The sequence below is a fragment of the Neodiprion lecontei genome, chromosome 4 (assembly GCF_021901455.1).
Source record: "Neodiprion lecontei isolate iyNeoLeco1 chromosome 4, iyNeoLeco1.1, whole genome shotgun sequence".
Classification (NCBI taxonomy): Eukaryota; Metazoa; Arthropoda; class Insecta; order Hymenoptera; family Diprionidae; genus Neodiprion; species Neodiprion lecontei.
In genome coordinates this window covers 22,979,956-22,994,811 of record NC_060263.1, presented here as the reverse complement: position 1 = coordinate 22,994,811, position 14,856 = coordinate 22,979,956, and the positions used below count along the sequence as shown (strand labels likewise).

The 14,856-nt window shown below is 37.5% G+C and overlaps 1 protein-coding gene across 10 annotated transcripts in view; it reads right to left on the bottom strand.

Moving 5' to 3' along the window:
* Nucleotides 1-14,856, bottom strand: part of LOC107226230 (histone-lysine N-methyltransferase 2C) — a 73,841-nt gene that overhangs the window by 11,045 nt on the left and 47,940 nt on the right. For 9 of the 10 annotated variants that reach the window (XR_006904169.1, XM_046738971.1, XM_046738973.1 and 6 more), the window contains 6 exons: nt 8,532-14,832; nt 5,918-6,358; nt 5,465-5,738; nt 2,679-2,905; nt 1,394-1,611; nt 24-407 (listed from right to left, as the gene is read on the bottom strand). Coding sequence is in view for 9 of the 10 variants with exons in the window: in XM_046738971.1 (XP_046594927.1) it covers nt 24-407; nt 1,394-1,611; nt 2,679-2,905; nt 5,465-5,738; nt 5,918-6,358; nt 8,532-14,832 (7,845 nt within the window). In the remaining variant the exon portion in view is untranslated. The remainder of the gene's footprint in view (nt 1-23; nt 408-1,393; nt 1,612-2,678; nt 2,906-5,464; nt 5,739-5,917; nt 6,359-8,531; nt 14,833-14,856) is intronic. The other variant, XM_046738974.1, reaches the window with a different exon arrangement.

Sequence of the window (14,856 nt, the reverse complement as noted above, 5' to 3'; positions counted from 1 at the left end):
TTCTTTCAATACTAGTTAATTACCTCTGTGATCTCACGATCCACGGGTTTTTTGTACTTTGTTGCTGGTTGGATAGCACCTGGTGTCCATAACTTATATCGAAGACCTCTCCAAACTTTTGTTGGGGGATCGATAGAATCATCAATTAATTGTTCAGTAGCTGGGTGTTTTTTTGGTCGTTTTTCATCAACTAAATCTTCTTTCAGATGAACAGTATCTATATCAACATCTTTTTCAGTTTTAATTTTGACTTCTGTCGCAATTTCCATTGCTTCTAGTTTCAGATTATCATTTTGTTCGGCTGAGCGGTGCATAACAAATTTCTTTTCATGAGCTTCAGTCTTCAGTTCCATGTCAGCAATTCTAGACAGTGAGTTCTGGCACAGATGGTCCACAATTGTTGCTGCCTGTATAATTTTTACATTTAAAAGTATGTAAATTTTACAGATAAGAAATTCATAACTCTAGGAGCCACGCAAGTACTAGGAAATGAAGTATTACACAAGAGCAAGGTGCACGGAGATAGAGCTTTGGAAGTTGATCAGGAGAAACTTCAATGAAAATATTCCTAAAAAATCGCGCTTTACTGTATGTAAATAACCATTTTGAGTAGCGCGTAATTCACGAAAATGAACAACCTATTTTGCGTCCAAATTGGCATAATTATACGTAGATTCATTTTTATTTTTCGTCACTTTATAATAAAAATAAAAATATTGGTTTTGGATAAGAAAGGACTTTTGATAATTCTGACATATTTTCAAGTGTTTTGAGATCTAAAAATCAAAAAAGTGTTTTGGAAAAACATCGCTCTGTTGTACTGTCCATTAGTTTGGACCAATGGACAAAATGAGAATTTTCCATTTTTGGTCGAATCTAACTTTCAGTTGCACGCGAAGTGAGTCAGTTCCAATATGAAAGGAAGTTCGATGCCGCTTAAATATTGTAAAATGTACAACAAAACGAAAATTGCCTTAGCAAGAGAAAAATGTAAATTCCATTTGTTTTTCAATGATATTGACATGTGAATTCATAAAAGTATGAATCTTATTCTACTCAAAAGTTGCTAAAGAAAAAAAAAAACTTATTTGCAGATTAATTTTTTTGATGTGACTTAGCCATTTTTGGATCTATAGTTATAAAAAACTAAAATTTCAATAACGAACTAGGTGAGGAGAAAATTTCCGAAAGAATCCTAGAGTACACTTTCAAGTAGTTCCAACATTTTGGACTGTTATCAGAAATATCAATGAGAGTTGAAAAAAGGGGCTGAGTTCATAGAGTATAGATCGTATGTAAAGAAGCTTTCACACGGACTATGAAATTAAAAGTAAATTGGTACATATTAACCAATTGTTATAAAAGATATTAACAAAATCGTAATTGAGCGTACCTTTTCATGAGTGGCTGTCGGTGATCTATGAATAAGAGCAAATTGCATGTAACATGCTGCTGAACAAAAGCAAAGTTCCTCGCCAGGCTCAGATTCTTCTTTACTCAAGAAAGGTAGATCTGAAACCTTTTTCCGTATCAAACTGTTAAGGATGACCACATCACAGTGACGACAGAACTTAGCTGCTCCGTTGAGAATGCTTTGGATATCTATAGGAGCTATAAAATCAACAGAAACGTACTTATTAAAATAAGAGCAAATTTGGTGTAAAAAATACAAAGAACCACAGATACACTACATGGGATGATCCACCAATTTCTGGCTAGCATTTTAGGGTCAAAACTTCGATCTGGATGAAATTTGGATACCTCATAGTGTACACAGTAGGTATGAGAATCTTCCAATTTTTAGGCTTTTAGGCCTAAGCGTTTTCGAGAAACACGTTGATCAATTTTATGACGCTTTCGAATTAAACCATTTGATCTCAAATTTTCAACACTTCCTATGGTTAGAAAAAAAATATCACCTGCTGTCTTTTTTGGCCTGATCTTCCCGAATACGGACTTAATTCTTTTGATTTGTTTATGTGAAAGAATAGATGGATTGGACTATATCCTGAAAATTTCAAGGTGGGATAAAATTTCGATTTTTCGAGATTCCTAGAAAATTTATACCCAATGAATATTACGTATTTTCAGCGCACTCCAAAAATTTCCAGATATACGTCAAAATATCTACTTTTCCACATGTAGAAATGAAAACCGCCTATTTTTTGGGCATTTACATATATTTCTAGAACAGCAAATGTCGAAAATATCTACCTCAAAGTAGATTTCATATTCGGAAAGATGAATTTTTTGTTAAATAAAGAACTCATAAAATCATCTTTTTTCTGACGATAAGATATAGGAAATAAAGTGCTAAAAATTCAATGACAAAAGTTCAATTCGATAACGGAATGCAATTGATCAAGGTATTTTTCAATTTTCTGAATATTAGCTAATCAGCAAGAAAATACATTTTTCAAATCACACTTCATCTAATATTGATGAGGTTTCCTCATGAGACAAACTTATACTTTCAGTTCTAAAATCTATTTTAAATTTTCAATATGGATGCTTGCAGTCTAATTAGATCATACAAACTGAATCCGAAAACTTTTTTGCGAACATTGAAAACTGTACTATGGTTTTTTGGCTTGTTCCTATTTATTTGATCATTTAATAATTTAATTAATTCATCAATGTCCCGATAAATAGTAGAATATCACTGTCATCAATCTTACCTCCTTCTTTACCATCTTTTCCTTTTGTTCTGTAGAGTCCCAACTTTTGACTTGGTGGGGTAGTTGTGCGCTCAATTATTTGATAACCCGTGGGTGGAGCAATGTTTAAGATATTGGCTAAGTCCTTCAATACTCCCATGATATCATCTGCAGCCTGGCTATTCAGAGTTAATGTCACAGTGACATTACCATTATCCCGCAATGGTAAGGGATGTGATTTACCTGTCCTATAAATCAGATAATCCTGACTGAGTAACATTCGCAACATAATTTAGACTACCTTCATTTCAACATATATTTCTCATATAAAACATGGAACCTAAAACTTTCATGACTGGAAATATAATCCAATGATGATGGTTTGAAAATGAATTGTAAAAAACACTGTAATCTAGCGAGTAGATATGACATTTCAAATGATGTGCATTAACAAATATTGCTTGATTCACGAAAACTGACATTAACATTATATCTAATAAAGAAAAAGGAAAAAATTTGAAACCCTAATAAAAATTTAGATGAGTTGAAGTTCGTGACTGTGTAGATATTATACAGATTTGATTTCGTTGGGTGACGGTCACGGATGGAATGATGCACTTTGAGGAATCAATTATATTCTTAAATAACGTTTCGACAGGCTCCGCCTACCATCATCAGGTTTCTTCAATATAAAAAAATCACAAATTGTCACATGAATTACATTTGAACACTAACTGTCACGATAAAAACCTTGCACAGTTAGGTAATTATTAATCTCTATTGTATCTAAATACTGTTTAGTATATTCAAATTTAATACTGTACATAAATGCCAACGTTAAATATTTCATCTTATTATTAAAACTACTATGGAAGATTAAATTATGTAACACTTACATAAATCGGCATTCCTTACCGCTTGCGGTGTTCATTACATGATGTTCAAGAAGGAAGTGAATACCAACCTAACTATGCCAACTGAACTATTCTCTTAATATTCAATTTAACAACAATCTTTGAAAGTCACTTACCTGTTTACATATTTGTTAGTCTACTGCCCTAATTGCTTACATAATAGTCTATGCCAATTTCTATTGCCAATTTAAATGATGTCCGAATAGAGGTGACTCTGGTTTTGTATGTCAGTTCTTTTGTTGACTGTATTGTTTTTAGAAATGTGTATCATCTCCTTGATAAGCCTCTTATGCCAGTCGGTTTCTTGGTCAATTATCTTTAAATTTCCAAAGTCAAAAGTGTGCCCTTCAACTGATGAGTGCTGAGCCAGAGCCGATCTATCTGGATCACGCGTTTTTACATCATACTATGATTTGCAATTCATTTTTTTCAGATGCTGTGACGATTAGCGTATGTAACACTTTATCACAGTCTTTACATTCGATTTTATATACAATCTTGATTTGTTCAAGTTTGGCGGTTTTTGACTTTAACGACGTAAATATATTGTTAAAAGTGTTGGTAATTTCATATGAAACATTTCTTTCAATAGTGTCTTTTTAATGTTTTGTAACAGGCCTTTGACGAACGGAATTGACTAACAAATATGTAAACAGGTATGTAACTTTCAAAGATTGTTGTCAAATTTAATATTAAGTGTATAGTTCGGTTACTATAGTTAGGTTGGTATTCACTTCCTTCTGGAACACCATGTAATAAAAATTGCAAGCATTAAGGAATGGCGATTTATGCAAGTGTTCAATAATTTAATCTTTCATAGTAATTTTAATAATAAGATGAAATATTAAACGTTGGCATTTATGTACAGTATTAAATTCGAAAACACTAAAAAGTATTTAGATACAATAGAGATTAATAATTACCTAACGGTGCAAGGTTTTTAAAGTGACAGTTAGTGATCAGATGTAATTCATGTAACAGATTGCGATTTTCTATATGATAGAAACATAATGATGGTGAGCGGAGCCTGCCGAAACGTTGTTTAAAGTTATAATTGATTACTAAAGGTGCATCATTCCATGCCTGACCATCACCTGACGAAATCAAATCGATATAATAAAAATTCAGTTGTCCAAAACAATTAAGTTTATTGTATACCGTACTTTTTCATCTATAATTATACAGTACCCTTTTTGCTTGTAACAATTACAAGTAAGAAGAAAAAAACAAATTGAATCCATCGTTATAGATTATATTTTATTTGTTTTAAAGTCATTGTGCTACGAGTGTGAGTGTTGGCATGAGTTAGCCAATCAGAGCCTGCTAAACAAAGAAGGGATGTAGTCTTACTACTTCCTTCATAATTACTCATCTACTATTTTTCTCGTATATATATATATACACACAATCTCTGCTAAAACTAATATTTGATACCATATGAAGTTTTTAGATTCAAATTAATTTTTTTCTAGAACAGCGACAAAATTCCATAATTTTTTCATCATTTTACCGGGCAGAATAAAAGTTCCCAACTATTGCATAAGCCCCCAAGTTTTCCAGATTTCCAGGTAAAGTGTCAAAGTTGCATAGATATTCAAACATGTTAAAGTAATTCCTTATCAAATGTTGAGAGGTAAATTTAGTATGAACAAATGCCCAAGAAGGAATCGTTTAATTGGAAATATTATCTCAAGTTATTAAATATAACCTGTATGCAACAATTACAACTCATATAGCAAAGTTCAATTTACTGCAGCTGAGTAGGAATCTTCTTAGAATATTGCATTGATATAAGATCACCCTTGCTACCAGAATCGACAGTTAGTGACATCTTTTTTGAATCACAGCACGTCAGATGTTTACAACGTGTATTAAAAATTTGTATGTAATTACCTTGAGACACCAAAGTTTTCTTTGTCCATTTTAGCGGAATCTTTAGTGAAACCTGGCTTAGGCCTAACTGGAATAGGAGACACTAGTGGTATTACAGGAGACACCCGCTTCAGCCAATCGGACTCTTCATCAGATTCCTCTTCTATTAATCTCAACCCAGGAAATCTATGTATAAACTCAGGGATGACACATTCAGGAGACGATGAGCTGACGATTGTATCGGGTGTGTCAACGTCACGGGTCAGAGCCAACGGATTATCCTTCTTATCGTCAGCTGAAAAAAAGAACGACATTGCTCTTAGAAATTATAACTAATACAAACACACTGGTGAATATTTGATTGGCAGTCTAAAATAATTTATTTCTTATAAAAAAAAGTGTTACGTAAGAATGAGAATAATTTCATACAAGCTTATATGTATTGTTTATTGAAAGCTTTTGGTGTGGACTTACAATCGTCGAATTTCAAAGGTACAAATTCTTGATCATAGAAGCCTCTTTGGGTAGAAGGAGCTGGCTGTGCTGGAAGTGGTTGCAATTCGCCAAATGGCCGAGTGTTGTAATGATCTGCCGTTCCTTGTAAGGTTGCATTGCCATAGGAACCAGTTAAATCGCCAATACGGGTGCTGTAGTCTCTTTGCGTACCAATTTTTGATAAATCTCCAAAACCGAAGATAGGGCAAACACCATAATTCCTCCCTAGTAGTGGCTCGAGGACTGCCATAGGTTGAAGTTGCCGTAACTGAGACATTAAATTATCAACAAAAGTATCGTAATCCTCATCCTGACGAGATCCTTTTCTCGGCCGTTTCTTTTGTGGAACAGTCGTAGCATCTTTCCCTTGGCTTTGTCTACGTTTTTGTTGATACTGTCGCCTCTTCAACTTTTTGAGATCTAAAGTGATCGAAGGCTACATTAAAACGATGTACCTGAAGCCAATCGCAATACATTTCTCGACTCTCGATTTTTCAGTTATAAGTAGTTCTGCTGTTAGGCGTTCAAGATAATTTGTGTTTTTGGTAATCTAAGCTTGAAAACAAAAACATCAGATCTTGGATTTTGGTATCCTTCAGCCATGTGTTATTGAAAGTTACTTCAACACTTACTATGTGCAAAGGAATATTATAATGGAGGAAGCAATGAACAGAGTTGCATTAGTTTTCGTTATCATGTGGTTGAAGGATATTGAAATCAAAGACTTAATTGCAAATATAAGGAAAGCCATAGAGAAATGGGATGGAATTTGGTGAGTCTGTTAATTTGAATGACAAGGACTAACTCAGGCTGACTCACTTATGACGTAAATGATGCATCAGTAGGCTAGACAAATTTGGAGAATGAAAAATCAACCTGATTGTCGCAGGTTTATTTTGTGTTTATTAATATGTAATTAAATTTGAATAAACGATACGAGAAGTGGTTTTCTTCTCTTTTTCGAATTTGTGCAAAATATGTGGCCAAATTTCGATTTTTTGTATAACCATTTATATAAATATTTTAGAATTTTGGCCACCAATCGCAAACTCTATCTTGGCCAAACCCAGGGTTCATACTTTGTTTGGAATCTGAAATTCGCAGACTTTTCCAAGTATTCCAGCCTGAAAATAGAACTTTTCTAGTAACTTTTTAAACAATGTGTCACTATTTAATGATAATTTCTGTACAGATTAATACTAATACCTTCAATATTAATTTACTACAACATCCGTAAGAAAAAAATGAAAAAAGCTTTAGTATTAAGTAATATATGTCGGCGCAATGATGGCTAGATCCGAGATATTTCCGCGCGCACCTGATCCATCAACAATAGTGACGCGCACCCGAACTATATCGATGTTCAGAAAGTGATAAAACCCGATGGAATACATACTGCAGCTCAGAATATAGTCGGAGCTCGAGGTGTTCACAGCTTTACTCTATAACGCGCGGGGCTCTGAGTCAGCGTGTTATCAAGCGATTAGCCGGTCCACCTCTTTGTTTTAGTTATTCTGAATACAAGTGTTACTTTCAATAAATACTTTATTCCCTTACGAACGCAAACGCTGTTATTGTGAATTCCTTGCGATTCTCCTCACTTCAGGAGCCGAGATAAATATAGAATATACAAAGTGATGCAACGAAAGAAAATTTGAAGTGGAATTTTTTTTTCTCAAGATCGATAGTATAGTATATAAGAACGAATTTATTTCTTCGACAGATCCAAAATTCCTGTCGTATTTTCGAAATTTCCTGACTTTTCCATACTGTAAGAACCCTGGTTTTGGATGCGGCAATCTCAAATTTTCTGAACATATTCTATATCCATAGAATACTTATCAAAATTTTATTATAATCTCATTTTCGTCCAATTCTAAAAATTTCATGAATCGAAATGAACACTTTTTGATACAAAAGAATGAAATAGTAATAATAATAATCCCTACGAATACTCGTCATACCCAGCAGAGTATGTCCCCAGAACCCGGTAGGCTTGTGCGGGGCATGGATTAGTAACTATTATTATGCATCTACAAGCACTACAAAGCAGATTGAAGTACTGGAAAAAGAGGTAATTTCACGTAATTGACCTGGTTTAAATAAAAACTGTTCCTCCCACTATCTTTTTAGCAATACTATACTACCATTGCTGTCAAATTTCAAACAACAATCATCGTCAGTTGTTCATAATGGTGCAAATTAAGACAGACTCTGAAAGTTTGATTACAATATTACTTTGTTGACTCGAAACCGCGACTTCTAGGCTGCGAAAAACAGCAATTGTTATTGACAACATATGACTATTATCTGGTATTTCGCTGACTGTTGTTGTTCCGTGACCATGAAGCGACACTTTTGGAACTACAATTTTGCAAAAGAAGCATTCATATGTTATCGGAATGAGGTGTATAGTACATAAAAAGAAAGTATGCCTTCAGAACCGTCTCAAGGTAATATTCAAAATAATGCGACTCATACTTGTAAGTTGTCCTAAAATTGTATTGCTTAACCTAACTCAACCACAGTGCTAATTCATGAGATGACTGAAAATGGACTTAAAAAAAATATTTTAAAGAAAAAAGTTATTCACCTATTTTATCATCTGTGGATCCATCGATGAATTCATCTTTGGCAGTAAGAAAGTCTTTGGTTTCAGATCCTGGAGTCGGGGTGCCAACGGAAAGTACTTCATCTAGTATTTCCTTCTTAACTTCCACTAAAGGCACTGTGTGTTGCATAAGAGCACCCTGTGACGACTGAGCTTGGTGTCCCATTTGATGAGACACCGGCAGAGGCACTGATGGTTGTATCATATTAATATGCGAAGGTTTCTGAGTTACGAGAGATACGTTTTGTGACATCGGTGGTTGACTATGAGACAGAGATATCTGAGAATTTGAAATTGTGACGGACGTTGATTGCATCGTGGATTGACCAGTAATTACCGGCTGCTTAGAAGGTGCTGTTACTGTATTTGGTTTAGTTCCAGGAATTACTTGTGATACAGACGAAGAAGCTGGTAGTGGTTGCTTTGGCATTTGAGTAGTGCTTGTACATATTGAATCATGAACAGTTTTAGTCAATGGTTTAGTAATTGTAGGAACAGTATTTTCTGGTGAAGAGCATATTGCCTTGGTTGATACTGGCTCTGTTACTGATGTATCTTTAACCACCGATGGGGTCGTTCCTTGGGGAATTCCTGGATTAATAACCTGATGCGACGAGGACTGCTGATCTAATGTGTTTTGTTTGGAAACATTGTCTACCGTATGCTGTGCAGATTGTTGAGGTGGAGACGCAATTGATGGAAGTACGGGCAGTGGCACTGTAGATTGTTCTTCCGTAATTGTAGGACTCGGAGATTTTTTCTGCGCAGTTGGATGTGAGACAAATGACGTTTCTCTGGTCAAGATTTGTTTGGGTTTTGGTTTACTGACCGTTGCTTCATTGAGCAGCGGTGGAAGAAGAGATGATGGGGTTGGTGGCACGGGGCGAGCTAACTGAGCTTCAAGGGAGGGGACTAACGGTAAACTAGATCCTTGGCTCGTTCCAGATGACGAAATTGTTGTAGCACAAGCTGTGTTCTGTAACAGCTGCTTTAAAAGTACATTTTGTGACTCTTCTATTCTAGATGAATTTCCGCCAGTTTTAGTCATTTCTATATCTGATCTAGAAACAGGAACTATTTTTTCCGAGTTCAATTGAATTTTTGCCATCGATTCTTCTGTTTCCTTTTTATGAGTTGCACTTTGAATAAGACCTTCCAGTTTACTCGACTTGTTGTCAATGGGCAAGTGTCCTGTTGACTTGTAAAGTGCCGAGCCCGATGTTAACTGGGTATGAAGTAGTGTTGGAGCTTGTGATAAAGTAGACTGAAGTATATTTGTAGTGACATTGATAGTAGCTGTGGCAGTGCTCATTACTGGTGAAACAACTGTTTTCACACATTGCAACGATGTATTTGATGTACTTGATGTTGAGCTAACAGTTGCTCTAGGTGAATTTGAGGTACTAGTGTTCACTTGTAACATTGCTTGAAAATTTTGCGAACTTGTACGTTGGACAGAAGGTGATGTAACAGAGTTGAGTAAATTACTTGTTGGAGTATGAGCTGTACTGACTCTGTGCCCAGTAGTAATTGACTTTGCAGAATTTGTTCCAGCAAGCATAGCATTCAGTATTGCATTCGATGTTATTGAAATACTTGAATTTGACCCAGTTCTCGAAATTATGGTGGAAGTAGTCGTCAAACTAGCATTTCCTGTTTGCGCTTGCACAGTACCAGAATTCATACTTGAATAGTGCTCACTACAAGTTGGTTTAGATATTGTGGAGATAACATTTACTGTAGAAACTTGAGTAGCTTTTACTTGATTGATTTCATTGGAACCAATGCTAGTAGTCGTATCAGATTTGATGTCAACATTTGGGCTTGCTGTTGCATTAGTGGTTTGCGAAGAACGGTTAGTATCTGTTGAAGGAGCCATGTGCAACGTTGTGGATATACTGTTGGTCGGCGCTGCAGTGGTTCCGATTTTGGCAGTTGCAGTTATTGATGACGTTGCTGATGCATTGTTTTGATCTGATATAGTGTAACTCTGCGAGTGGTTCGACTGTAGAGAAGACAATAAGGTTCGCAACTGATGAGATACAGTAGCGACATTGGAAGTCAACTCTGTTGGTTTAGACAAAGGTGATAAATGAGGTACAGTTGTAGTAGCTTTCTGTAATTGAATTACAGCACTCACAGCTACTGGTGACGATATATGTGATAGTAGTGCAGGACCTTTCTTCGAAGTCGAATCTACTGTAGGTGTGTTTGCACATTGTGATTTTGGTAGTTCCCTTTCTTTTGGTGATGGATTTTCACTTTCCCCGTTTCCTTGCTCCAAATCTAATAGAGAGTCTTGTAAAATATTTAGCGGTAAAGTATCCAACGTGCCAGGCAAAGGATAAATTAAACTAGGCTTACTTGAATTACTTTCCTGCAACATATCGGTATTCGCCATCTCAGGTTTAGCAGATATTATGTTATGCAGCATATCTAAGATCTCGTCAGATGACTCATCCATCACATGCTTTTCTTCATTCAAATTCTGTGTCAAATTTTTTTTCGAATCCGTATAACTTAGATTCTGCAACTTGCTTCCAGACGAGGTAACCGTTATTATGTTTGTATTGCAAGTGGTAGAAGGCATTTTTGAAGATTCAGCATTTGGGCTTTCGGCAGGAGTAGTGGATGACGGAATTTGGTTCTTATTTGTGGAAGCTGTTATGGCTGATTCTACATCGTTTTCTAAAATATTTACAAGTGATAAATTGTCAGCTACAGGCGACATTCTCTTTAATCTGCCAGTTTCTGCTTTTTTCCTCTCTGCTTTTGAACTTTTTGTCTCACTGGCAGCATTATTTTCAGGATTATGGATGGCCTCCAGCATGCTTTCTAACTCGTCGGTGGTGTTGGAGGAATCTGAATTTTTACCATGGGCCTGATTATCATCTTTTAAAAGCAAATTTATACTACTATTTACAATATTCGAGCTCATGTCTTCTTGTGTTTGCGTTTCATTACCCACGTGATTAGTTAGATGGTTTTGTACATCTGAACGGTCAGGATACCCACCCAATTCATTTTTAACACTGGCGGAATTACTGTTTGTATCGTCTTTGATAGTCAGGTCTGGTATGGACATTTTGGGAGTGGCTAAAGTAACAGAAGTTGGTTGAATACTGATGGCTAATTTTGCCGGGAGCTTCTGCTGCAGCTTATTCTTTGAATCATGCAAGAATTGACGAAAACTGTCACCCACTGTTGTAGTAGTTGTAATTAGTTCTGCTGCTTTGCGCTGTTTCAATTGAACCCCAGTTATATCTGTATTTACTGTAACTTCTGCAGCTGCCTGGCAAAGTCTGGCTGCGATTTTAGCATCGGCCACAATACCAGCCATGGTAGAAGGTGACATAGTCTGTTTTTGAACTTTTGATACAGATGAGGTGACAATTTCTTTCAGAGTGAAAACACTCGAACAAGTTTTCGCACTAGTTGAGACATTATCTGTGACAGTGCTGCATGTTCCAGCAGTTGTATGAGCTGGTATATTTGTCGAAGTAGTAGAATGTGGAACTGATGGTTTGACAATATCAGACACATTGGTTTGCTGAAAGCTAGATACCGGCATCTCGCGTCTTACAACTTTATCTGTAAATTTGAACGACGTAACGCTTGGAGTATTGATTTCTTTCTGTTGATGTTTAAGTTCAATATTTTTTGACAGCTGTGAATTGTTACTTTCTTGGATCGGTGGTATGTGATCAATTGATTCAGTTTTATCAGTTTGGTCAGGACCAAACTCCTTGGTAACATTATCCTCTGGTGACTTGCTACTTGGATCGATGATCACAACTTCTGATTCTTCGACGAGAGAAACCATTATATGTTGATCTGGTGATTGATCGATGTATGGTCCGGGTGATGGGTCTACATTCATTTCTTCCTGATCTGGGGATTCCGGCGTATCAGTAACAGCAACTAACTTTCGTCCAGGCTGTAAACTTCTTACAATATCGAGCCGTAGCCCTTTTTTATTTCTGGTCTGAGGTAAAACCGAACCTTCGTCACTTAATACTGCCTCGTCCACACGATTGAGAGTGTTCTCGATCTCTAGAATTTGAACTAAGTCATGCGATTGACTATTGTCATGGTCCAATGCATGGCTAAGAGAATCATTGCTGTCAACGGACAGACCCACAACCATATCTGACTCAAATAAAACATATTCTTCTTGCATATCCGGTTCTAGAGTGCCAGTTATAACATCTCCTAATTCAGAATCACCGAACTGCTCTATCACTGTAATGTCATCGCTGTCCCGTTGGGCAGTCGAGCTTAATGTCACTTCTGTATTTACGATTGTTTTATCATCATCGTAATCTGTCGTATCAGGGATTGGCTCAAGCTTGTCACCAGGACTACTTAAAGGTACTGGGGTGGTATCAGCTAATGAAGAGGTTGCTTTTGGCTCAACTTCAGTTGGTGGCGTTTGTGGAGGTGTATGAGAATCGTCGTCAAAATCGTTATAATCAGCACACACTAATGAGTTGATTTTGGATTGCGGAATCCCGGTTTTTCGGTGTACAGACGTTGAAGTATTCGGTTTTTCTTCAGCACCTGGTAAGTGAGACTCCGCAGTCTTGCCCTTACTAGACTCTGGCTTCATAGACCACATCGGTGATCCTCCTCTGAGCCCGATTTTGAAATATCCATATCTACCAAAACTCGAAAGTAAAGGTATCGGGTTCATCGGATTATGAGGATTTCCACCACCCCTGCTCCCATGATCCGTACACAATATCTGATCCTGTTGTTGCTGATCAGTTCCCCCTGAATGACTATTCGAACCCTGCGAATTGTAGGGTGTATGCGGAGTATGAGGCGTGTGAGGCGTGTGAGGTGTCCTTGGGGTTCCGGGATTTTCTATGCTTTGAGGTCTCTCTGGCATTGCTGGACTATTGCCACTGGATTGTCTCCTTTGCATCTGGATAGGCGATCCTCCGACCATTGGACTTCGAGGCATTGGTGAGTTTGGAGTTTGGGATGGCGGCGGATGATGCGTGCTGTTCAATTGATGCTGCAACATTGGCGATGTTGGCGGATGATTTCTTGATAAAGGACTCGGCGGTTGATATTGCGGTATCATCGGAGAACTCGGAGGGTGTGAATGAATTCTGTTATTCATTGGACTAGGTGGTTGTGAGTTTTGACTCAACTGTTGTTGAAGCATAGGTGAACCCATCGTTTGTTGAACCATAGGGCTTCTAGGCATCGGAGAGCTTGGCGGTTGCCCGTAGTTCTGTGGAATGGTTTGGTGCATCTGGGGGCTCGGGGAGTTAGCAGGTTGCGATACCATCGGTGAACTTGGTGGTTTTTGCATCATGTGCTGTTGCTGCATTTGCAAAAACTGCTGCCTTTGTTGCACCATCTGTAACGTTCTCTGAGCTATAATATTTTGCGTCTCCTGGTGAGAGATTGCACCAACTTCGTGCTGTTGTTGAATCATTTGCTGTCGTTGAAGCATTTGCTGATGTTGTTGTTGGGTCATCATCGGCTGTTGAGAAGGCTGCGGACTTCCGAGGGGAGAACGTTGTCCGTAAATAATGTTACCTTGCAATTGCATTCTGGGACGCTGGCTGGCATCTACTACAATCGGAGGACGAACGAAGCGCTGAGGAAGGGAGTGCAATCTTACATTTTGTTCTCCTAGCATTTGTTGAGTGGTTCGTCCATCTGACGCAAAAGCTCCAGGACTTGTGGCAAGCCTCCCTGTAATAACGGATCTGTGCTGTGGGGAAGCCATTCGTGTCGACATTGAAACACATATACCTGGTGATGGCATAGCACCCGGACTGAAAGGACTATCATCCCCTTGGGAATGCGGGGTCCCAATTCTGGGAGAAGATTGCATATTATGTGGTGACATTGTTCCTGGGGTACCAGTTTGTGGGTTGCCAGGGCTGTGTTGTAGCAATGGTGGATTTGGGCTATGTTGTATCATAGAATTTGCTGGAGGGTGTTGGATTATGTTTGATGGTACACTTCCAGGTCCAGGACTATGAGATACAAGTGCTGCAGGACTGTGCATTGGCGAAGATTGCTGGGACGGAGACATCAATGGAGAACATGGTTCCGACGTTTGTGGTTGGGGTTGCCTTTGTTGTTGTTTGTTACGATAATCCTGCATAAGCATCCCGTGCTGTCGATTTTGTTTCCTACTAGCGTCAAGATGTTTCTGTAGTATAGCTTGTTCGCTAGATATCCGTTGTAGTTCCGCAGCATCATTTTCAGCTAGTTCATTTCCGGATTTCCTCAACTGTCTTTGTTTGCTGCTGAGTGACTGAAAAGAAAATGTACAACTTAA